This window comes from Bufo bufo, chromosome 1, assembly GCF_905171765.1.
Source record: "Bufo bufo chromosome 1, aBufBuf1.1, whole genome shotgun sequence".
Classification (NCBI taxonomy): Eukaryota; Metazoa; Chordata; class Amphibia; order Anura; family Bufonidae; genus Bufo; species Bufo bufo.
Window position 1 is genome coordinate 785,278,916 of NC_053389.1, and position 25,681 is coordinate 785,304,596.

The 25,681-nt window shown below is 43.6% G+C and overlaps 1 protein-coding gene across 3 annotated transcripts in view; it reads left to right on the forward strand.

The window, feature by feature from the left end:
• Positions 1-398: 398 nt before the first annotated feature.
• The window catches only part of COL5A3 (collagen type V alpha 3 chain), a 222,702-nt gene continuing 197,419 nt past the window's right edge, over positions 399-25,681 (forward strand). For all 3 annotated transcript variants that reach the window (XR_005775675.1, XM_040414912.1, XM_040414913.1), the window contains exon 1: positions 399-645. Coding sequence is in view for 2 of the 3 variants with exons in the window: in XM_040414912.1 (XP_040270846.1) it covers positions 561-645 (85 nt within the window). In the remaining variant the exon portion in view is untranslated. The remainder of the gene's footprint in view (positions 646-25,681) is intronic.

The window sequence follows — 25,681 nt, forward strand, 5'->3', positions numbered from 1 at the left end:
TCGCCCCCCCCCCCCCCCCCCCCATCCCCTTTGACTTAACATCGAGCTGTGTGAATGCCCTTTAAACGAGAACAAGTGACTGGTACATGCTCGTTATTGGCTCACCATTGTCCCATGTAAGAGGAACCGTAGAGGAACCCAGGCCAGATAAGGTTGAGGGCCTGGATACTTGAGATGAGGTGACACTAGGCAGGTGAGGAAGTGTCTGAGATACAAGGCAGAGGACAACATCAACTGAGGGTGACAGAAGGAAGAGTGGAAGGGGGGGGTAGGATTGTCGAAAAGCCTGCACTAGATGAATAGAAGAAGGAGAAGGGGGGGTTATGAGAGGGAGAGCGAGGAGGAGGGAGGGACAGACAGAAGAGGACACACAGCCAGACAGTACTGACTGCGAGAAAACTGATACCACAGAGAGAGGACTAAGCCCAAGGCGAGCACTCATCTCTCCCCCTTGTCTCTGCGCACATGGATACATGGTAGTGTGACTGCGGATTACAGCCCTATGTCCCCCGTGTGTGAACTCAGCACTGCTACATAGAGACCCTCTCCCATCCCTCACTATGGAAAGGTGGATAGTATCATGGGATTGCTGGAAAGTCACCGTGCTGCTCCTGGTCCTGCAGAGGCTCTGCACTGTCAGAACAGGTACAGTCCTATTACAACCTAAAATGGTATAGCAGAGCTGAATTGGTCAGCGATACTTGGGGCTGACATGTATGCATTGGAATAAATCTGTAGATGGTTGACCTGCAGTCCTATGTAAAACCAAAGATAATACATTGGGAGGTCACCATCAGTTATGCAAAAAAATAACATTACTGCTTCTTATATATAAGTGCTGGATTTAGCAGAGCAGTGTTTGTGATTTCCTTAAGATGATTCATTATACTTACCAGCAGTCCTGTGTAATAATGTGATATCATATTGATGTCATTTTTAGCAATGATATACTCTGGACTACTGCATTCGAACACATTATAGAGATGTAGTTGAGCTGAATTTGTCATGTGCGCCACTCAAGCACCATCATAACAAATTGCAGTAAGTTTACCTGTAGTAACATGCAAAATGACAGATACAGCTCATACATGAAATGTAATTAGATTATTAGAGAATAATACAGATGTAGCAGAGCTGAATGTATTATAGGTAATGCTAAACCTGAAATAAGGATGGATATATATGTAGCAGAGTGGCGTGTAGCTTATTAGATACTGTATCTGAAATTAGATGGATTGGATGTAGCAGGGCTGAACTTGTCATTTCACTTTTGGAAAGTAACTTTATGCATCATAATAACTATAATAATAAGATGATAACGGTGTAGGTTTACCAGCAGTCCCATGTCATTGGATAGCACAATGAGCTGTGCCAGATGACAAACTCGGCTTGATAGATGTCAATATAAATTTAAAACATCTGCCATAGGTCAGATTTTGAGAAAATTTATTGAGATGCTCATTCCTAGACTCTAAAGTAATCTGCGGCCTGTTGCGAAACTACAACTCCCAGGCTGTCAGGGCATGCTGGGAGTTGTAGTTTCACAACAGTGGGAGCTGTGAGTTTATTTCTAAGACCTCATTGCTGAAGTTCAAGTCAGAGGTCAAGATCAAGATTCCATGTCTGTGGCTCCCATTACGTCTCCTGACACAGTCCATCAACATAGGCGGCCTGAAGAGGGTGGGGGCGCTCTAGTGCAGGGAAGATATAATAATGCGTGAGTGATATAATGCAGGAAGCTCTGGTGCAGGGAAGATATAATGCAGGGAGCTCTAGTGCAGGGGAGATATAATGCAGGGAGCTGTAGTGCAGGGGAGATATAATGCAGGGAGCTCTAGGGCAGGGGAGATATAATGCAGGGAGCTCTAGTGCAGGGAAGATATAATGCAGGGAAGATATAATGCAGGGAAGATATAATGCAGGGAGCTCTAGTGCAGGGAAGATATAATGCAGGGAAGATATAATGCAGGGAAGATATAATGCAGGGAAGATATAATGCAGGGAGCTCTAGTGCAGGGAAGATATAATGCAGGGAAGATATAATGCAGGGAAGATATAATGCAGGGAGCTCTAGTGCAGGGAAGATTTAATACAGGGAGCTGTAGTGCAGGGGAGATATACTGCAGGGAGCTCTAGGGCAGGGAAGATATAATGCAGGGAGCTCTAGGGCAGGAGAGATATTTTGCAGGGAGCTCTAGGGCAGGGGAGATATAATGCAGGGAGCTCTAGTGCAGGGAAGATATAATACAGGGAGCTCTAGGGCAGGGAAGATATAATACAGGGAGCTCTAGGGCAGGGCAGATATAATGCAGGGAGCTCTAGGGCATGGAAGATATAATGCAGGGAAGATATAATGCAGGGCAGGGAAGATATAATGGAGGGAGCTCTAGGGCAGGGAAGATACAATGCAGGGAAGATATAATGCAGGGAGCTCTAGGGCATGGAAGATACAATGCAGGGAAGATATAATGCAGGGAGCTCTAGGGCAGGGAAGATATAATGCAGGGAAGATATAATGCAGGGAGCTCTAGTGCAGGGAAGATATAATGCAGGGAGCTCTAGTGCAGGGGAGATATAATGGAGGGAGCTCTAGTGCAGGGAAGATATAATGCAGGGAAGATATAATGCAGGGAGCTCTAGTGCAGGGAAGATATAATGCAGGGAGCTCTAGGGCAGGGAAGATATAATGGAGGGAGCTCTAGTGCAGGGAAGATATAATGCAGGGAAGATATAATGCAGGGAGCTCTAGTGCAGGGGAGATATAATGCAGGGAGCTCTAGTGCAGGGAAGATATAATGGAGGGAGCTCTAGTGCAGGGAAGATATAATGCAGGGAAGATATAATGCAGGGAGCTCTAGTGCAGGGGAGATATAATGCAGGGAGCTTCAGTGCAGGGAAGATATAATGCAGGGAAGATATAATGCAGGGAGCTCTAGTTCAGGGGAGATATAATGCAGGGAAGATATAATGCAGGGAGCTCTAGTGCAGGGAAGATATAATGCAGGGAGCTTCAGTGCAGGGAAGATATAATGCAGGGAAGATATAATGCAGAAAGCTCTAGTGCAGGGGAGATATAATACAGGGAGCTCTAGTGGATGGAAGATATAACGCATGAAGCTCTAGTGCAGGGGGATTATAATGTAGGGAAGTTATGCATGATGCCAAATAGCTCTGGTATAGGAAAGTTATGAAGCTTGGAGTTCTAGTGCAGGGAGCTCTTTTACAAGTGGTATAGGAGTCTAGGACATCGACTTCTGCTTGGTTAGGGTCTTACTATGGTGGCCCCTGTGCTCTACATGATTTTTTGCCCATTTTTTTATGGAAGTCTCTTGCTTTAGTGCAGATATTGTGGGGAGATGTCCTCTAGCCGAATCTGATGACATCACTGCACCCAACCTGGTGATGTCGCTTGAGTGGCAGGTGACAAAGCATCATCAACTATTATCAGGGTACAAACCACCACTGGGCTCCATCATTAGTGTTGAGCTCGAATATTCGTATTACGAATTTTTATCGCGAATATCGGCACTTCGAGAATTTGCCAATATTTAGAATAAAGTGCTATATATTCGTAATTACGAATATTCATTGTTTTTTGTTGTTTTTTTTAAGCACAGTACATATCAAGTGATCATCCCTCCCTTCTTCTAGCTTGTGGGCCAATGAGAAGGCTTTGTCACGGCTTAGCAACATCCCTAGCAACCAATAGAAAAGTTGCCTACCCCTTACTATATAAGAACCTGCCCAGCAGCCATTTTCTAAAGTTTATTGCAGTTATGAGAGAGACACCAGTGACATTGCTCTGTGCTTTGTGTTATTACATTAGACAGTTAACTTATATATATAATTCAGATAGTTAGGGGGAGATGGTCAGTGTAGGTTAGGGTGGGTTCACACTAGCGTTATGGAGTCTGTTATGGCTTTCCGTTATAACAGGGTTACAATGGAACATAACGGAATCCAGAAGACGGAAGGACAGATCCGTTTTGCTGCCCATAGACTTGCATTATGACGGAATGCAAAACCGACGCCTTTAAAAGGCATTCCGTTTGCTCTCCGTCCTAATAGAAGTCTATGGGAATCAAAACGGACCCGTCTGGTTCCCGTTATGCAAGACGGAAAACAAAGTCCTGGACGGATCCGTTATGTTTTCCTATAGACTTCTATTAGGACGGAGCAAAATGGAATGCCTCTTAAAGGCTTCCATTTTGCATTCCATCCTATGGATTCCGTTATGTTCCGTTATAACCCTGTTATAACGGAAAGCCATATCGGACTCCATAACGCTAGTGTGAACCCACCCTCAGATTGATCTATAGTGTAGCTGATAGGTTCCAGTGCAGGGTGCTAGGCAATGTGATAGGTTCTGCTGTCCATACATACATGCTACAGACATAGTGCTGTGATGTCACAAGTTGCACGTTTTGTGAAAAATATGCGCATCATTAATTGCCGAAAATACACAAGCGCAAATATATTGGAGCACTCTATCTCCATATAAAGCTATTCTAATGTTCCGCTGGGCCAACCATTTTTTCCAGTCTCAGGAAACTTATACCAGCTTGAAAAATGTAATAAGTGACCCACACCGGTACTTCGCGCGCATTACGCGAATAATACATATCGCGAATTCGAATATTGCCCCTCCCAACTGTTCAGGACACCCCTGGCGGATACCATCCGAGAAACAGTGCTGGTGGAAACAAGAAAGAAGACATCTATGTAGAAAGTATGGTGGATATGTGAAAGTGATGATCTCATGTAGACTGTAGTGTGGACAGGATTGAAATACAAAGAATTAGACATGTTCCAGGTTGTTAACTATGCAGAGGATCAGAAGGTTTAGGTTTTATCTGTAATCTGGTGCCGTGGGATTTACATTCCAGCATATAGAAGGAGACCCTGAATAGAAGGACAGTAAAGAGCTTCCATTATCACATCTTTTCACCACCGGGTGACAGAAATCATATAGTTAGGCTCATGATACTTAAAAGGGTTCTACACTTTTTTGTTACTGATGATCTATTTTTTGGATAGGTCATCAGCATCTGATCGGTGGGGGTCCCATCGTCGGACCGCTACCAATCAGATGCTGATGACCTATCCAAAGATCAGCTGTTTGAGAAGGCAGTGGTGCTCGCAGTAACGCAATGGCCTTCTCGCTGTATCCCACTGATCAGTGACGTCACGTCTATTTCACGGGCCTGGGTGTGGCTCGGCCACATTCACTTCACTGCTTCTTGGCTGGTATAATTAATGCCCTAGCAGTTGTACCATGGCTCTCAGGATTCTTGGAGATAGTGGTTGCTGGACTTTTCCTATTGACCTCTATAGAGAATGAAAGTCATGATGTGCATTACTTCACTGGAGTGATTTATGTCCCATACAAACTCAGGCTTACATTGCTTTAGTGGCTACCTCATGGTCCAGAAATCCTTTGAAAAGCCCAGGAACCATGTAGACCTTTTCTAAGTTAAATTATTTTCATAGAGAACAATGCAAAATTTTAGGGAACAGTAGGCACATTTTTAGGCACATTGGCCAATTGGGATACATTATCTGGCCAATTTGTCAGATAATAACAGAACAGTGGTCAGTGACAATTATAGTGTGGGGCAAGGGACCCTGTTGTGGATCTGGGCTCAGGAAGTTTGATCTACAGTACATGTCTTCTACTGCTCATCAAAACACGTCCCAAAATCATTTTGGGAGCTGCCAGATGGTCCACAAACTTTGATTCCACATGCTCCAGAAAATCTATACGTAGATCCTATAATTGATGGGATGTAAGCAGAGCATAGATGGTCAGATGTTCCATAATTGACACATTTCTCTGTCCTCATATGAAATAGGGACATTATTGGAGTAGGGGGTTTGTCCTTTACTAAGAAAATCTGCATGTGACATCTACTTCTACTTGGATCATAGAAAAGTGGTGACATATGAGGATATATAACCTAAGGAACCAAAGTTACAGTATCCATGTAAATGACTGCTTAGAGGATGATATGCATGGTGAGCCTGGAGATAGAGTGCCCATAGCTATCTTCTAAACCAGGTAGTGTTATTTATCTAATGTGTCTACAATTATTAAGCGATGAGGAATGCAGTGCTATGTGGTTCTTTCAGGCAGTATGTCACCTAAGAGGCTTAGATACCCCAGCTTTGTAGATAGTATCACACATGTAAGTATCAGGTACAAAGCCTAAGGCTACTTTCACATTAGCGTTTTCAATTCTGCTATTGAGATCCGTCATAGGATTTCATTAGCGGAAGAAAACACTTTAGTTTTGTCCCCATTCATTGTCAATGAGGACAAAACTGAACTGAACAAAACGGAGTGCACCAAAATGCATTCCGTTCCGTTTGGTTGCGCTCCCATTGCGGACAGAATAACTCCTCAATCACCTTCCTGATCAGCACCTGCACAGTATATTTCTATGTGTTCAAGATTTCTATACAAAAGCTATGTGAGATGTGTGTAAGCATTTGGCAAGTCTCACTCATTATGTGTCACCATGAGTATGATAGTGGTGATAACCAGGATGGAGGTTGGTTACCAGACATCTGCCAAAGGCAATATCTGCTGAGTGCTTTAGTTTCTTCCATCATACAGGATATGAGGAACTCACTATGTACTATGGACCTACGACCTCAACCTTCTCAGGGCAATCTTGATGTTCCAAGCTGTGTGCCTCTAAAATGTGGTTAACATTAAGGTAGCCCTGTGGCTACTGTGGTCCCTCCTATCCATCTCTTGCACAAGTGGCCTGTGTCCTTTGATCTGCCTTCCTTATTACGTATGTGTAGTTCCCTATGGAGAGGGAGTCTTGTGCATGTATACACTACTGATCAAAAAGTATGGGGCAACCTGATGTGGTCGCCTATCATTCATGGCTCCGTAGTAGCCTCCTTGTCTACCTCAATGATCAGGGCTGGTTTATTAGAAAATGGGGCCATATGTAATTTTTTTTTCTTCTCAAAGTCGCTGGAGGTCTAGGACAGGAAAAGGGTTATTTGTAAGGTACTTGTCTTAGGCAGTCAATGGGTGACTGGTAAATGTAGGTTGCTCCTGGGGATCTCATACTTGAAGGATCCCCTTGGGCAATGGCCGTGTCTATAATATGTAGGAATGTGACACAATAGGTATAAAGTGCAGTAATTAACCTCCAGGTCTTATATTTGCTGTTGAGCCATACTGGTTGTCACCCGATTTACTAGAAACAGGTATGACTAAGGAGTAGATGAACAGAATTAACTTTTCAGAAGAGAAGTAGTCAAGGACTCATATTGATTGATGATTCATCTTGAGACTTCATAAGTGACCAAGCATGGTGTGTAAGACTGAGTAGATCCAGCAGGTCACACCTTTGGGACATGGAGATATTTCTCAGGTTGTTGATGGATATTCCTCAGTAACATGAGATGGGTGCAGTTGGTAATCTCCCACCAGTCACTGCATGGAATATACTCACAAGCTACCATGTTCCTGGTTCTGTCACGCACTGGGCCAGATACATTGGGGGGGTTCTGTAATATCTGTCCACATTATGGCAGCAGTTATGGCGAGTAACGAATTGCTCTTTTTGAGGGACTGGGACAACCCAAGATAAGTCTTCAGATGGAGCTATTAGTGGGGGCAACTGGGTCAGAAACAAGGGACTTATGGGGAAGAGTCACTGAAGGAGGTAACTAAAGAAGAAGCAGTAAAGGAGACAACTGGTCAGAAGCACAAAAGGAGTATCTTCAAAAGAGAGGCCAGCTGCCTCAAAAAGGGGTATCTGTGGCCAGCGCAAACTGATGGGGAAGGTTGTTTAGCACATCACTAGAACATTTACTGCATTGGGGTGGGTTGTGTGGGGCATTGGGTACACAGAGGTGGTTATGGAGGTCAAGCCTTTACCAATTGGTTTGCTGTATAGGGACATTGGGTACACAGAGGTGGGTTACGAAGTCATGTATTCAATTTAACCCATTGCCCCAGATATTAGAATCCATGACTACACATAAGTGAAACGCCTGGCTTCTCTGACTGCCATCATTACAGCATATGGCAAAAGTAGACGGAAGGGGACTGGCTTCTCCCTGCTGCGTGTGATTTCTGACTACGACAACACACAGGATGGTAAGGTGGGGTGTCAGCAGCTTGCAGCATTGATTCTGAGTATATACTGGTGTTTAATATATGTGTTTTCTGGAGTGGAGCAAACATTGGGGAAACTGGGGCAAATCATTTTATTTGAATTCACCCATTCATTTTATAACGTGCAGTACCAGTCTGCACCTTTACCGCTAGCATATAATTTCCATAGACACCAATGCAACAGCACCCCCTTAAGTCCAATATTGTAAATGAGTAGTGACTATTTATTGGTATCTGCCCCAATTCGGCCCCCACTGATCTACCAGAAACATTGGACGACCATGGAGTCCAATGGAAAGTGTGTAATGCTGCATACGTTCTAGTTACTCCAGGGGGAATGAGCATTCAGTATGAATTTCACTAAGTAATAAAAGACCACCGAGACCAGCTTGTCCCTGGAGGACCTGCTAAAAAGGGTTGTCCGGACCGAACAACCTCACCAAATCATGGCAGACTATAGCATTGGTCATCGGGTGTCCATGGCAACACTGCACCTTACAGAAATCAGAAGGGCACATGATGTCAACGTAATGTCTCAGTAGTACAGCCTCAGGTTTTGGGCCTGTAACTTTAAGTAATCACATCTTAGCCCTGATATGAGATGTTAAAATGTGTTTTTTCTCATTTTTTATGTACAGGAAAGGACCTTTTTTATGGTAGGTGACTGGTGTACAGAGCATTTAATCAGAATTAAACAGAATGATATATCATTCCCTTTTCGGTATCCTTCAGTTCTGGCATAGGTATAGGTAGTGCCCAGGCTCCCAAAAGCCCCATCTGCCATGTAAAAATAAACCAGTACCATAAATCACATGACTTAATATTCCGGGGGCCTTTAACAGTACTGTGTCTTCGTTGCCCAAAGCAACCAATCACAGCGCAGTTTTCATTTCAGGTTCTGCTCTTGAAAAATCAAAGCTGTGCTGTGATTGGTTGCCATTAGCAACAAAGGCCATATTTGTTTTAGACAGTTTCTTAAATCTGCCCCTATGTCAAGGATTCTTGATCTACAGAAATTGGCATCTCACGTTCTCACCCCATCCCTACCTCGGGGGACAGCAGCAGCAGAACCTTAAGAGTAGAGACCCTAGTAAATGGGACATATTTTGGAAAGTGGAGATCCCCTTTAAGTGTAATTTCATGCCAGCGATATTTAGGGCTTATTCAAAACTTTGATCATCATCTGATATGACAAGATTTCTGAGCCACGACCGGGTCTACAGAAAGCAAAGGAAAAAACTACTTCATGGATACGTTGCATGACTGAGCACTTTTTCATGTGGTCGGATTCCACGTTGCTAGGCAGAGGACGATGTCTGAATCTCAATTCCGTGATGGTTTGAGGCCTCTGGTTCCTGTCCCCATGGAGACTCCAAGAAAAGGCAGTCTTCTCAGCACTGTTTAAGGGCATGGGGTCTCCCGCTGAATGCACGTGGGGTCACGTTCTTGGTGCTTTTTGGCCTGTGGGTTTTGTTTGCGAGAATTTAACTCTATCATTGCCAGGAGTGAGACAATGTGAAGGACAAACATTAGGGAACGGAGGTCTGAAGACTGGTCACCAGCGTATCGCAGTCATCACGTATCTCCAGGCCTGAAAACTGTCAGTGAATAATAGTCACCGGGACGTCCTGGCCGCCATTTCTGAGTCACATCTGTCTGGGGAAGCTGTTTGACAATGACTACGGCTCCCAGGAGGATATGCCCACATGTCGGGTCAGCACCATATCTGTCCAAAATCCCCGCCAAATTTGTTGCGGATTTCGATGTGGAAATGCTGCAAATTTTCCGCAGATTAAACGGAAATCCACAGCGGATGTCGGCAACATGTAAGGATATGCTGCCATTATGCGTCCAGTGATGTGCGGAGATTGTTGTGGGATATTTCCGCAGTGTGCGGAGTTGGTTGGATGTGGATTCTCCTGGAATTGCGGAGGATTTTCCACCCGCTGTGGAAAATCTGCCGCTTTTACGAGATGCGTAACCATACCGTTAGGGTATATGGCAGGCATGGCCAACCTGCGGCTCTCCAGCTGTTGGAAAACTACAACTCCCACCATGCCCTGCTGTAGGGTGATAGCTGTAGGTAGTATGGGCATGCTGGGAGTTGTAGTTTTGCAACAGCTGGAGAGCCTCAGGCTGGCCATCCCTGGTATATGGACAAGGGAGGGTAACAGATTACGCAACATTTCTGCGCCAAATCCTCACCAGAATTTGCGAAATCCGCGGATTTCGACGTGGATTTGCCACAGATCACCCTTGGCATTGCAAAGATTGAAATCCGTACTGAAAATGCGCACAAAAGATGGAAAACCATGAGTAATACGCGCTGTGTGCATGTGGCCCTATAGTTTCCATGCAGTTGCTACCCAGCCTCCTGAATTACACATGTGCCATTCAGGAAACTGGAAAAGCTGAGTGAAAACCCTGCGTGAGAGCTGCAATGGCAGATACGTTGGCTCTCGCACAATTAGGTAAGAAATGGCTGTATTTGGGCAATGCTGCAATGCTGTTCAGACCCTCAGAGCACATAATTATTGGGAGGGGAAAACCTTTGATTTCTGTATTAGATATAAACTATGGGGGTAAAGTAGAACTGGCTTAGTTGCCCATAGCAACCAATCCGATTCCTCCTTTCATTTTCCAAAGGAGCTGTAAAAAAATGAAAGGTGGAATCTGATTGGTTGCTATGGGCAACTAAGCCAGTTCTACTTTACACCAGTTTGATAAATCTCCCCCTATATATACAGATGTGAGAGGACTGAGTTTGTTATTTAGCACAGTCCATCCTGTGACTAACCAGCTCTGCTGTACTGGTTTAGGCTGGGAGGGCTCCTAGTGCTAGGAGTCTGAGAGCACATTAAGGGAAGGATGTGGTTTATTTAGCAATGTACCCAGTGTCGGACTGGGCCCACCAGTAAAATTTATTTTGGGCCCACCGTACGGATACATTCAAATTAGGCCTCTTGTCACGATACCAAAATTTTGATTCAATTTCGATACCATAAAAAAGTATTGCTATACTTGATACCATTCGATACCACGCAAAAAAATAAAAACCCCAAATGCATTCCGCATTTTATGAAACGTCCGACCCATAATAGAACAGTCCTATCCTATTTTTTGGGGGAACAAAGTGACAAAAAAATGGCGAATCACGCAATTTTTTTTCTGTTACGGTGTTCACCACATAGGAGATATTTTTTCAGATTTTAATAGTTTGGACTTTTTCAGTCGTGGCGACTGGTGATATGCAATATGATTATTTTTTTATTGTTTATATATTTTATATGTAAAATTGGGAAAGGAGGTGATTTATACTTAATATTTTGGTATGTTTTTTAAAAACTTTTTTTTTACTTACTTTTTATTTAATAACTATTTCCCCCTTAGAGGCTAGAACCTGGAATATTTTAATCCCTTGTCCTATTAACCCTAAGGCCAATTGCACACGAGCGTATGTATTTTTCGGTCCGCAAAAAACGGATCCACAAAAAATACGGATGACATCCGTGTGCATTCCGTATTTTGTGGAACGGAACAGCTGGCCCCCAATAGAACAGTACTATCTTTGTCCGTAAGGCCCCTTTCACACGCGTGAGGTGAACGCATTGCACCGGCACTGAATCCGGACCCATTCATTTCTATGGGGCTGTGCACATGAGCGGTGATTTTCACGCATCACTTGTGCGTTGCGTGAAAATCGCAGCATGCTCCTCTTTGTGCGTTTTTCACGTAACGCCGGCCCCATAGACGTGAATGGGGTTGCGTGAAAATCGCAAGCATCCGCAAGCAAGTGCGGATGCGGTGCGATTTTCACGCATGGTTGCTAGGTGACGATCGGGATGGGGACCCGATCATTATTATTTTCCCTTATAACATGGTTATAAAGGGAAAATAATAGCATTCTGAATACAGAATGCATAGTAAAATAGGAGGGGTTAAAAAAAAAATATATATATTTTACCTCACCTTAATCCACTTGTTCGCGCAGCCGGCATCTCTTCTGTCTTCTTTCTTCAGGACCTGGGTAAAGGACCTGTGGTGATGTCACTGCGGTCATCACATGGTCCATCACATGATCCATCACCATGGTGATGGATCATGTGAATGATCATGTGATGAGCGTAGTGACGTCATCAAAGGTCCTTGTACTATGCATTCTGTATTAAGAATGCTATTATTTTCCCTTATAACCATGTTACAAGTGAAAATAATACAATCTACACAACCTTGAACCCAAACCTGAACTTCTGTGAAGAAGTTCGGCCCTGGGTACCACAGTCGGTTTTTTATCACGCGCGTGCAAAACACATTGCACCCGCGCGATAAAAACTGAACAACGGAACGCAATCGCAGTCAAAACTGACTGCAATTGCGTACCTACTCGCGCGGGTTTGCCGCAATGCACCGGGACGCATCCGGACCTAATTCAGACACGCTCGTGTGAAAGAGGCCTAAGCCTTCCTGCACACAACCGTATTTTTTTTCCTTTCAGTTTTTTTGTGTTCCGTTTGCTGTCCGTATGCAGAACCATTCACTTCAATGGGTCCGCAAATACAATGGAAGGTACTCCGTATGGATTCCATTTCCGTATTTCCATTCCGTTCAAAGATAGAACATGTCCTATTATTGCCCGCAAATCATGTTCCGTGGTTCCATTCAAGTCAACGGTTCCCAAAAAAACAAAACAGAATGCATACGGAATGCATCCGTATGTCTTCCGTATCCTTTCTGTTTTTGGGGAACCATCTATTGAAAATGTTATGCCCAGACCAATTTTTTTATGTACTTACTGTTTAAATATTATTATATTCTTCCATTTCCGTTTGCAATCTGCAAAAAACGGATCACAAACAGAAACCAAACTTAAAAACGGAACGGAAGCAGAACGGAATTAGAAACACTACTGAAACAAAAACCGGAAAAACTGATCAGTTTAAAACGGACCGCAAAACCATACGGTCTTGTGCAGGAGGCCTAAGGCGGACAATAATAGTACATTATTACTATTTTTTTGCGGAACGGTAATACAGAAACGGAATGCACACGGAGTACCTTGCGTTTTTTTTGCGGACCCATTGAAATGAATGGTTTCATATACGGTCTGCTGAGGATGGCGCGTACCATGTTCTCTAACTGATACTAGGCTGCGCAGTAAATAGCAAATGCCGGTATTGAAACTTTGTTAACCCTTTAGGTGTTCCACAAGAATTAAAGGAAAATGGAGAGGAAATTTCTAAATTTCACTTTTTTGGCAGATTTTCCATTTTAATCCATCAAGGGTTAATAGCCAAACAAAACTCAATATTTATTACCCTGATTCTGCGGTTTACAGAAACATCCCACATTTGGTCGTAAACTGATGTAAGGGCACACGGCAGGGCGCAGAAGAAAAGGAGCGCCATATGGTTTTTGGAAGGCAGATTTTGCTGGACTGGTTTTTCGATGCCATGTCCCATTTGAAGCCTCCCTGATGCACCCTCACAGTAGAAACTCCCAAAAAGTGACCCCATTTTGGAAACTAGCCAGTTTTATTGGAACTATTTTGGGGTATAAATGATTTTTAATTGCTCTATATTACGTTTTTGTGAGGCAAGGTAACCAAAAAAAGGCTGTTTTGGCACCGTTTTTATTTTTTATTTTTTACCACATTCATCTGACAGGGTAGATCATGTGCTATTTTTATAGAGCAGGTTGTTACGGATGCAATGATATCAAATATGTCTACTTTGTTTGTTTATTTCAGTTTTATATAATAAGGCATTTTTGAATGCCACTTTCTGAACGCCATATATATTTTTTTTCTGCCGATCATCTTGTGCAGGGGCTGTTTTTTTGCAGGAAGAGTTGACGTTTTTATTGGCACCATTTTTGGGTACATAGAATTTTTTAATCGTTCATTATTACACTTTATAGGGCAAGGTGACCAAAAAATTGGTTGTTTTGGCACATTTTTTATTTATTTATTTTTACAGCGTTCAACTGAGGGGTTAGGTCATGTGACATTTTTATAGAGCTAATCGTTATGGACGTGGCAATACTTAATATGTATTACTTTTTCTCGTATTGTTTCATAAAATAATAGCAATTTTGAAACCAAAAAAATGTTTTAGTGTCTCCATTGTCTGAGAGTCATAGCTTTTTTATTTTTTGACCAATTGTCTTAGGTAGGACTTCATTTTTTGCAGGATGAGGTTCCGGTTTAATTGGTACTATTTTGGAGGGCATACACCTTTTTGATCGCTTGGTGTTTTACTTTATGTGATGTTAGGTGACCAAAAATAGCTTTTTTTGGCACTGTTTTTTTAATTTTTTTATGGTGTTCATCTGAGGGGTTAGGTCATGTGATATTTTTATAGAGCAGGTTGCTACGGACGCAGCAATACCTAATATTTTTTTATATTTATTTCACTTTAACACAATAATAGCAGTTTTGAAGCAAAGAAAATCATATTTTAGTGTCTCCATTGTCTGAGAGTCATAGTTTTCCTATTTATTTGACCGATTGTCTTTTTTGGGTGATTGTCTTATATAGAGGCTCATTTTTTGAGGGGTGAGTTGACAGTTTGATTGGTACTATTTTGGGGGGCATACACCTTTTTGATCGCTTGGTGTTAAAATCTTTGTGATGTAAGGTGACAAAAAAAAATTAGCGCAGTTTTGATTTTTATTTTTTTATGGTGCCCAGCTGAGGGGTTAGGTCATGTGATATTTTTATAGAGCTGGTTGTTACGGACATGGCGATACCTAATATGTATACTTTTTTTATTTATTTCACTTTAACACAATAATAGCATTTTTGAAACAAAAAAATGATGTTTTAATGTCTCCATGTTCTGAGAGCTATATATTTTTTTTGTTTTTTTAGCGATTTTCTTATGTAGGGGCTCATTTTTTGAGGGATGAGGTGACAGTTTTATTGGTACAATTTTTTTAGGTTAATAATCTATCAAGTTTTAATATGAACATAAGCTGGTTGAGGTGCTGTACATTGATTTTCGCACACTGGAGTGTTTCTGATTCTCTTAGACAGCAATGGCACTGAAACCAGTAGTCGGCTGTTATAGACCAACATGTTTGTTGGAGGACCAGCGTTGTACTTGGCTGCAGTTTTCTTGACTGTGCACCTGTTCATCAGAACGATTCCTGACATCTTCTCTGACCCCTTTTGTAGAGCGGTTGTTTGTATCAATCCTGCTGGACTGGATCTGAGAAGTGTAGGAGGGATGCTTAAAGAGAATGATTTAAACAACAGATCATTTTCTCATACATTCCTTTTAAAAGGAGGTCCTTTCATTGCTCCCTGGAATGGCGGTGGCATTGAACATTAATTGTCCTTTTAGGGACATCCAAAGTACCAACTGATTTGGCCGTGGTGCAATACGTGGACCCGTTTTTCCCTGTTTTTCTTTATTTTTTGGCTAATGTTCTGTAACTCATGAACCCTGAACAGGCTACTGATTTGTTTAAAAATGGCCGCCATCATACCCATGTGTGGTTCCAATTGGGGTCTATTTTGGCGAATAACTCCTGTGGTCTTTGCCTTATTAAAAACATCACTGACGGAAAACTGTGGATCAAAATATAATTTTTAATCTCTCGATTAAATTCACAAATATTGAGGGTTAAAAACTGGTCCAAATGAATTTCCTCTATGATGGTCACGGAGGAACTATTAATTTTTTTAGGGAAATACATTGAGCCATTTCTTGATATAGGGAGATTACATGATGCGCCAGGTTGAGGCTGCTGAATGAGGTCACCATTGTTGGGTCAGATGCTTTGGTATCGGGCATGCAAGGCTAGATATAGATACTGTTACACCAGCGATCCTTACTCCTCACTATAGCCCTCTCTCTAGCCGATACAGCTGCCAGAACACTCATCTGTCCCACTGCTTTAGTCCCCTGGTGGTCTAGTGACCTTCTGCTTTCTCCCAGGAGGCACAACTCTGCTCTATCCAAGTCACACACAGGCTGAGGCCTGCCTCTGTCTGCCCTTAGGCCATGTGTGCGCTCTCTCTCTCTCTCTCTCTCTCTCCAGCTCTTAAAATGCTAGCATGCATACACCTATATCTTCCCAAGCCTATGCCTGGCCACCACAGGGCATGTAAGGCACCTTCATCTGTAGGAGGATGCTCGAGCAACAAGTTTCTGGATAAAGTGCACTACTTGTCTTGTTTGATCTCCCATGTTCTGATTTCTGCATGACTCTGAATTGACGCTTCACTGCCTGACCTGATCTCTGCCTGTTCTCTGTACTGACCCTGATCTGCCCACCCCAACACATATTCTGCCTGCCCTAATCCCAGCCTCTCTCTAAGTACAGTTTTGTCTGATCACTTGGTGCTCTCTTGACCTCAACGGGTCAGCAATCTACTGAACAGAGACTACTCAAAGCGGCAGCAGCATGGTGGTTCCTCTGCAGCAGAGCTTAGATCCCTGTATATGGGTTAAAGGATGAAGACCATGGAGGCCAATTAGAAAACGCCCTTGGGAGTAGCCCCAAGTCAAATCTGTCCAGTAGATAGAGCAGATCCACATCTGCTTCATGGCAGATATATTGTCATTGCCCACATTGGATTCCATAATATATTGTTTACCCCCCCCCCCCCCCCCCCCCGTGTTGCTTCGCCCCCTTTAGGTGATTTTTATTGTTCTAGCAGTCAGAGAGGTTTTTTTGTTACATAGGACACATGTGCATTTCTACTTCTTATGCATATCACTTGTGATCTTGTTAGGGATGAGCTTACATTTTGATTTTGCACTATTACTATTTTATTGATTTTGACCTATTGAATTGATTTATTATCACATTTATGACATCACCTACTAATATATATCTGCACTTAAAGGGGTTGTCTCATGACAGACAATGGGGGCATCCGCTGGGACCCGCACCTATATCGAGAACGGAGCCCCGAAAGTGAAGGAGGGTGCATTGCGCATGCGCAGCCGCCCTTCATTCATTTTCTATGGGGCCGGCGAAAATAGCCGAGCGCTGGCTCGGCTATTTCTGTCAAGCGCATAGAAGTGAATGGGAGCGGTGGCCGGTCATGCGCAGTGCGCTCCCATTCACTACTATGGGGAGCCGGGTTGGTGGTGGCCAAACCGGAATCTTCCAGCCACCACCTTGCGGGGCTGCGTTCTCGATATAGGTGCGGGTCCTAGCGATATGCCCCCATTGTCTATGATGAGACAACTCCTTTAATATATATATTTTTTCTTTTATATTTGATCTATAGCATTTCATCACACAGATGTGATCGATTACGGTATCGAGGTGACCACTAGTCATGTCTTTCATGGTCCACATTTGCTGTGCTCGATTACTTTATGTGCTGTTATCATGAGTTCTTCATTCACCATTACTTTGCGCATGTGCTGCAAAGCAACTTACCAAAACCAGGAAGTATTTGCACATGGTCATTAATACTGCGTGTGGTGTTATTCTAGCAACCTGAAGATGCTCCAATGCGCATGCGCTGATTGTATATTTAGCACATGCACTGTTGATGTACCTCACAGGCCTGTATATAGAGCGGAAGCACTGGCTATGTATTCGGGGGTGCCTAGATGAGATTTTAGGAACAGGTGCACTATAGTTTTGGCGCTGGAATATACGCCGCCATTTCTTTGCTGTGAGGGCTAGAGTGGTATTTGAGAATGGACTGAATCCATTTTGCTCTTTTTTATGTGTACCTAGTTTGAATGATCCAATTGTGGCATTTTTGGGGCTATAAAGCACTGACCCTCATATACAAATAGAGATGAGCGAATCCCTCAAAATTCCATTTGGGTTTGATTCAGCTGAATTACCGTAGTTGATTGATTCCATATGGGACTTAATCAATTCAACCTGAATCGAATGTTTTCCAATTGGCCTGACAATTTGTGTAACACTCTGAGGTCTTCTAGGACTCATATTTCTCTATTATGTCCTTCACAAAAAAAAAAATCTGATTTAACTCGAATATTTACAAAATTCGGGTCGAATCTGTTTAAAATCAATTTGAGTCCAAGACATATTTGTTGAATTGCCTTGTGGTTTTTTACTTGCTTCTAATTCTGCTTTGCCCTTCTGTTAATTTAATAAAGTCTGCACTAGTTTTGAATTTCTGAGGTGCAGTCGTATCTGCATGTGCTTCTTTGTTCTTGTTTGGGCACTCTAGTGTGACCCAGTTACAATAGTGTTAATACTAGTGTGAGCCAGAAAACTACGGTATGTCTGTAGACCTCATTTTACTTATTAAGTATTAAGCATTATGTACTGTAAATGTCCAATGTCCCATTCTTGACCCTGCCCTCATGATCTGCTGACCACACTGTCCTCTTCCTTCCATCATGGTCCTGTGTTTCTCATCTGACTAAACTATTCTTTACAAGAACTTCACTTTCCCGGCTGCCCTTTCCCAGTTCCTCCCTGTAACGCTTGTATAACAGTTGGCTTGATGCCCAGAATTGATAGATGATGGTGGTGACGGTGGGCGTCACTGGTCTGTGAGGGATAACCCGTGAGAAACAAACACAAGGGAACCCTCTGTAGACTTAACTTTTTCACTGTCACGAAGCAAGGACAAGGTGAAAAACATGACAAAAAGAAGAGTCAGAAAGACAAGGTCACTGCCCTGAAAAGATGCAGAAGGAAGAGACAGACCTAAAGTACAAAGGGGCTTAGATATCAGTATTAACAGACACATTGTCCATTCACACCATGAAGAATTTCTACAGATGACACTAATGTTTCTATCTACCTATCTATATATCTATCTCCTGTACCTGGAGACATATGAGCACTGGCGCAACTATAGGGGTCACAGTGGTTGCAGTTGCGACCAGGCCCCTAAGCCAGGGGGGCCCAGAGGGCCCCCATCACCAGTGGTGCTGTATATTTCTCTTTATAAGATGCACTGCATCTTATAACGGGAATACTAGTGAGCGCCTCCATACCGAAAGCTCTCACTAGTCTGCAGGAGGAGGGGGAGAGAAGCGCTGTGAGCGCTGTACAGTACTTACCCCTCCTTCTGCTCGCTCTTCCCAGGACCTGCACTGCTGTGTTCTGGCTGCCTGCTGCGCCAGGACGTACATAGCGCACTCTGACCTGACGCTGCAGGAGGTCAGGTGACTGCAGCGCAGGACCTGAGAAAAGATAAGACCCCAGGAGACAGCCTGACCGGAAGAGGAGCGGCACAGCAGGGAGGTAAGTTTATTTATTTATTTTATAGTCTGATCTGAGGTCTGATATGGGGGTCTGAAGGGTCTGATTGGGAGTCTGAAGAGTCTGATTGGGGGTCTGATTAGGGGTCTGAAGGGTCTGATTGGGGGCCTGAAGGGTCTGATTGGGGGTCTGAAGGATCTGATTGGGGCTCTAAAGGGTCTGATTGGGGGTTTAAAGGGTCTGATTGGGTGTCTGAAGGGTCTGATTGGGGGTCTGAAGGGTCTGATTAGGAGACTAAAGGGTCTGATTGGGGGTCTGAAGGATCTGATTGGGGTCTAAAGGGTCTGATTGGGGGTCTGAAGGGTCTGACTGGAGTCTAGAGAAGTCTAATGGGGTCTAGAGGTCTAATGGGGGTCTGATTGCGGGTCTGGAGGTCTAATGTGGGTCCGATTGGAGGTCTGCAGGTCTAATGGGGGTTCTATTGGGGGTCTAGAGGTCTAATGGGGGTCTGAATGGGTGTCTGGAAGTCTAATAGTGGTCTGATTGGGGGTCTAGAGGTCTAATAGGGGTCAGATATTGGAGTTTGGAGGTCAAATGGGGGTGTGGAGATTTAATGGGGGTCTTATCTGAGGTCTGATATTGGGGCGGGGTCTGACATTGAGGTCTAATGGGGGTCTGATATGGGGTCTGACAGAAGTTTAAAGGGGGTCTGGTCTGAGATAGGGGGTCTCATCTGGGGTTTGATATGGGGGGCTGATCTGAAAGGTAAGGGGGTATTTTTTTGTACTGGCACACTATCTGTGTGGTACCAGTATTTTTAGGAGGACTGTTTCTACAGTTTAGTATTGGGGATTGGGGAGGGGGGCAGAATGGGGTGTTGAAAAGGTGAGGAGGATGATGGAAAAGTAGGAAAGTAAGATGTCTGTTTGTTAAACTCTGCAGAGACGAGACGCAGCTTAAAGAAGTCACCATGGCGGTCTGGTCTGAAGAAGAAGATGAGGAAAGAGAATATCTACATCAGAGGAGACATCACTGGATGGAAGAGGTACATATGTGGGGCTGTATTACCCTGTATGTTCTGTAGCACTGTATGTAATGTTTTCCAAGTATGTCTTTAAAGGGGTTGTCCACTTCTTTTTTCATAGGAGTGCTGCCTTCTCTGCTCTGTTTACCTGCTCACCACTACAATTGGTGCGGTGAGCAGATGAACAGAGCAGAGAAAGCAGCTCTGATATCAACACTGCCCTCTCTTCAAACAGCTGATATCCGGACACCCCTGCCAGTTTTATATTAATGACCTATCTTTAGGATAGGTCATCAGTAGTAAAAAGAGGACAACCTCTTTAACAGTAGGACTAGAAGGAATGGGTTAGGTTGAGAATTTGGCATGGGGGGAAATTTGTTTCAATTTTTGCCTCAGGCACCCGAAAGGCTAGGTGCACCCCTGCCCCTTACCATAAAGCACTGAGGGAAGGTGGTGGTGGGGGGCCCAAGCTGAACTCCTTCACCAGGGCCCATGAGCCTTTAGCTACGCCCCTGCATATGAGATACAAATGAGACAGAAAAATAGAAGTGAGGGTCCTACGCCTAAAAGCTTACAATCTATGAGGAATTAGGGTGATACTGGAGGTAAAAAGTTCTTGTGTTGTACAGGGTGGCCCACAAAAAAAGTAGCCTCCAGCGATAGTGTGACAAGATGAACGAGCAAGTGGATTGTTTTTTTTAAATTACCCACAAGTTCCAAAAGATGCTGAAAGTGGTCCCCGTTAACGTCTATGCATCTTTCGGCACGTCAACAAGATGGGGCAACATGCCACACCCTGGCATGGGTTCATGAACTGTTTAAGGAGGAGCAAACTGTGAGCGAGGGGTTATGACCACCACTTGTCCACATGCAATTTTTATCTGTGGGGAAATTTAAAGGATAACTGTCATATTTTTATAGAAAAATCAATTTTAGCATATGTTCCTGCTGCAGCAGCATTATGCATAAACCAATCTTTAGTTTCTTCACTTACCACTGTTTTCCTTGAGTTTTCCCCTTAGTTACGGCTGTTTTGAATCCTACATTATGAGGATCTTCTCAAGATGGCTCCTCTGCCAGTTCTCTGAGGCCAAAAGTGCATTCCCTCAGGTCACATACAAACTTGCCGTAGCCAGCTGCTTCCTGCCAGCCAATCAGATTGGATTACTGAGAGACACGCCTCCTCACTCTGAAGCCTAATGCAGGCATGCAGTGTGAAGGACCGCCCCTCTGTCTTCCTAGCCGGAGACAGATGAGCCATAGCAACGGTCTTTTAAGGGAACAGTGGAAAGGGACAGGAGACATTAATTAAAGCTGTTATTATAAGGTAATTAGAGATCTTTTGACAATCATTGAAGGGCTAACTCAGGTATACATGCCTAGCTCTAATAAACTAGCAAATAAAATATGACACTTATCCTTTAAAATAACAATCCACATCTCCTGGATGAACTCAAGGAGAACATCACAGACACTACAGACACTATCCGCAGCATCACAAGCAGTACCAGCCGACAGATTCCAACGTGCTTAAAGATGCATCTTGTCACACTATCGATGGAGGCGGCTACTTTTTCATCTGAGGAATGAGAACAGAGAAGAGTTAGATTACGGGATGTAACAGCGCCCCTATAAAGGGGATGTTTTTCAGTGAATGCCTAAGACTGTGAGCATTGGGAAATAACCTGAGTCTCTGGTTTAGCATATTCCAGAGAACTGGTACAGCTTGGAGAAGTCTTTGAGACGAGAGTGAAAAGTTCAGATTATGGAAAATATTCATTTTAGATTGTAGGGTGGGGTGGCAGAGATGAAGGAGGGTGTGTAGGAAGGTGCAGCATGGTGGAGAACTTTGTAAGCCAACATGAGAAGGGTATGATGGGACATTATCAAAAAACTTAACATACAGAAGCTCAAGAGGGTCAAGCATTCTAGAGGTGCAACGGGCTCACTAAGCACCTGGGGTATCTCTTGCCCCTTAGGAGGTTTCTACAAAATATGTACCTCTTATAGAGCAAGTAAACGTGACATCAGCTGCAGTTAAGCAACAAGGACATGGAGTCCCCTTTGTAGATGGTAATGTTGGTACCCAGGGTAGGATTGCCAGAGTGGTGTAGAGTGGCCTACAATGTCTCTGTGGATGTTGTATACACGTGTCACAGTGTTCCTACCTGGATATCCTTGGATCCCAGACGTGAAGTGGTCCGAAGCAGTGCAAAAAGGGTAGTCGAACTTGGATGATGAATAAGTAGATGAATTTGGATGATGTAGTAACGTTGAACACAGCTTTACTTGGCATAAACGGTATTGCAAACAGTTTTCAAACTGTATCTTGGTCATCAGCAGGTATTGGCATAATCTGGCAGGCAAACACTTCTCTGCAACAATCTCAGCACTGCTATGCTAGCTGGAGTAAATAGGAACTTCCCTATTCTGCTGGAACTTAGTTTAGCTGTCTATAGTCTGTCTCTTACTTTAATCCTAGGAACTTCTTGTCCTGGCTTTGGAGTACCTCAAGCTCTAGCTTCAGCTTGGATGAAGGCAATGCAAGCCCAGGAGGGGACAAGCAACCATGTAGAATTCAGAGGCAGGGCCTCTGGGCCTAGCAGAGCAGGCAGTGCTCTGCTAGCCAATGCACAACCTCCCCCTAAGGAGGGTGGACTAGACTGACTGACTCACTGACTAACAAAACTCCTCCATCTCTAGAGAGGGCTGGAAGGGAACTAGGAGGTTCCTCTCCAGAGAAACCATCTCTGCACAGACTTGCTGCCACCTGCTGGTAGACCAGGCATATTACATAGTAACATAACATATGCAAGGAAATGAATATACACATTACAGGAAATTACATTAAATATCAATGATGACACAGGATGCAACAACCAAGATAGTGGGGGTACAAGTAGGTGGTAATGCCCACTCTGGGTCATTACAGAGGTAAAACAGCAAAGGTAGTGACAAGCTTAACAAGTTGCTGGTGGACATGTGAACTTCCATCATGAACGATCTCCCTGCTAGAGAATGTTTTGTTTGCATCGTTCTTCTGATTGAAGTAGACATTATGAAGAAGACTGTGGAAAGAGACCTGCATTATGATATCTGGCGGAGCCATGCATAAATCGGGACCCACCCCCAGGACCTGCTGCTGTATCCAGAATGGGGCCCCTAAAGTGAAGGAGGGCATACCACACATGTGTAGCCACCCTCCATTCATCGATATGGGTCTGCCGTAAATTGATAAGCTAGCGCTCTACTGTTTTCTAAGCTCCCACACCGGTGAAGGTAGGGTGGCTACCAGTGGGTGGATTGCCATAGACCTTACAGGGAAATTTCCCGGTGGGCCGATGCCCAGGGGGCCACCTGGGCCCTTCTCACGGCTTGCCAGTGGAAGCTTTTAGGATGTGTTTTGTGCTTTTGGCAGTATTTTGTGATGGACTGTGGTATTTGGCTCTGTTGGGGTGGTATAATGTGCCACAATATGGTATTGCTGACTCTGCCTTCCATCAAATTGGATCCGACTACAAAACGGGGCTAATTTTAGTATTTTTTCAAGGGCCACTTTAAGTTCCCAGTCCGCCCCTGGTGGCTACACATGTATGGCATGCTCTCCTTCATATCAGGGGCCTAATTCTGGAGATAGGAGCAGTTACCAGAGGTGGGTGCAGCAGCTATCTGATATTGATGGCATATCCTCAAGATATGCCACCAGTTACTGAGATGGGAATAGCCCTTTAAGGACTGGATTGTTACAACCCCACAGCTGTAGGAAGTAGACTGCTGAGACCATTTCTGGAGTAAATCTCCACTATGCTGCTTACAACGTGGGATTGTAGAGGATCTGGATTATACATTGCCTCTGACACAGACTAATCCGCCTCCTGCTCTACGCCTTGTTGTCTTCTAAGTCCCACATGTCAAATTAGCTTCTAGAAGAGATTGACTTTCATTCCAGCGCAGCAGGATTAGGAGCTGTCACACTGTTTACAGAATGCTATGTCCCGCGGGTCCTCGCCGCTCTCCTAGCACTGCTATTCCTCCTGTTATGTTCACTGCTCCGGGCTGCAAATACCTCACTGCAGGTCCAAGCAGCACAAAAATCCCTCAAATACATTTTTTAGCTGTAATTTCAAAACCACAATTACAATAGCGGCCTGTTATAAAAAGTCACAGTATATTATATCTCATATCTATTTATCTATCTATCTATTTATTCTTTCTTTCTTTCTTTCTTTCATATATCTATCTATCTGTCTGTCTAATATCCATCCATCATCTATCTATCTATCTATCTATCTATCTATCTATCTATCTATCTATCTATCTATCTCATATCTATCTATTATCTATGTATATCTATCTATCTATCTATCTATCTATCTATCTATCTATCTATTGTTCTATGTATCTATCTACCTATCTCATATCTATCTATCTATCTAGCTAATATCTATGTCTATCTAATCTTTCTTTCTTTCTTTCTTTCTGTCTATGTTTCATATCTATCAATCAATATATTCAATACCTATCTATTTAGCCATATAGTAAGTGAACCCTTTGAAATTACCTGGATTTCTGCAGTGATTCATAATAAAATGACACAATTATAGACAAACCCAGTGCAACTAAATTAATAACACACAAGCAGTTGTTCATGTCTTTTATTAAAGGGGTATTCTCATCTTAATGGTCACTGTTAAATCTGTTAATGATTTGACAGTGATCATTTTTCTAAATACATGTTATTACCCAATTGCCACCCTTTTTTAGAAAATAAGTCTCCTCTTACCTGATGTTGTCTTTGGTCTCCCCTGGTTACGGCCACCTCTCCTGTCGAATCCTGCCGGGCTTGCGCAGAAGACTGAAGATTCTCTCCTGGCCCGGGCCGCGCAATGTCCTGAACGCGCACGCCGCCGCGTATGCGCCATGATGACTTCTTCCTGACCAGTATAGTACAGAGCCGCGAACGCGCACGCAGGTTCTGTACTATACAGGCCAGGAATAATTCACCATGGCGCATGCGCGGCAGCGTGCGCGTTCAGGACATTGCGCTGCCCGGCCGGGAGAAAATCTTCAGTCTTCTGCGCAAGCGCGGCCCGGCCGGGAAAAGAATCCAGGAAGCGAACGTCGCGCTTAAGGAAGGTAAGTATGAAAAGGGAAGATGAGAATACCCCTTTAAGCACATTGAGTAAACATCCGCAGCGCAGGGAGGAAACGTAAGTGAAGCCTCGTAAGATAATAACTTGTAAGATAGTAGAGAAGGCATTTAGAACCGTTCCTCCATCTAAATGTATTTTAATACATCAGTATTTCTAGGATGCCCTGAAGGCACAGGTCACAGCATCTTGATAGGGTTCCATTGT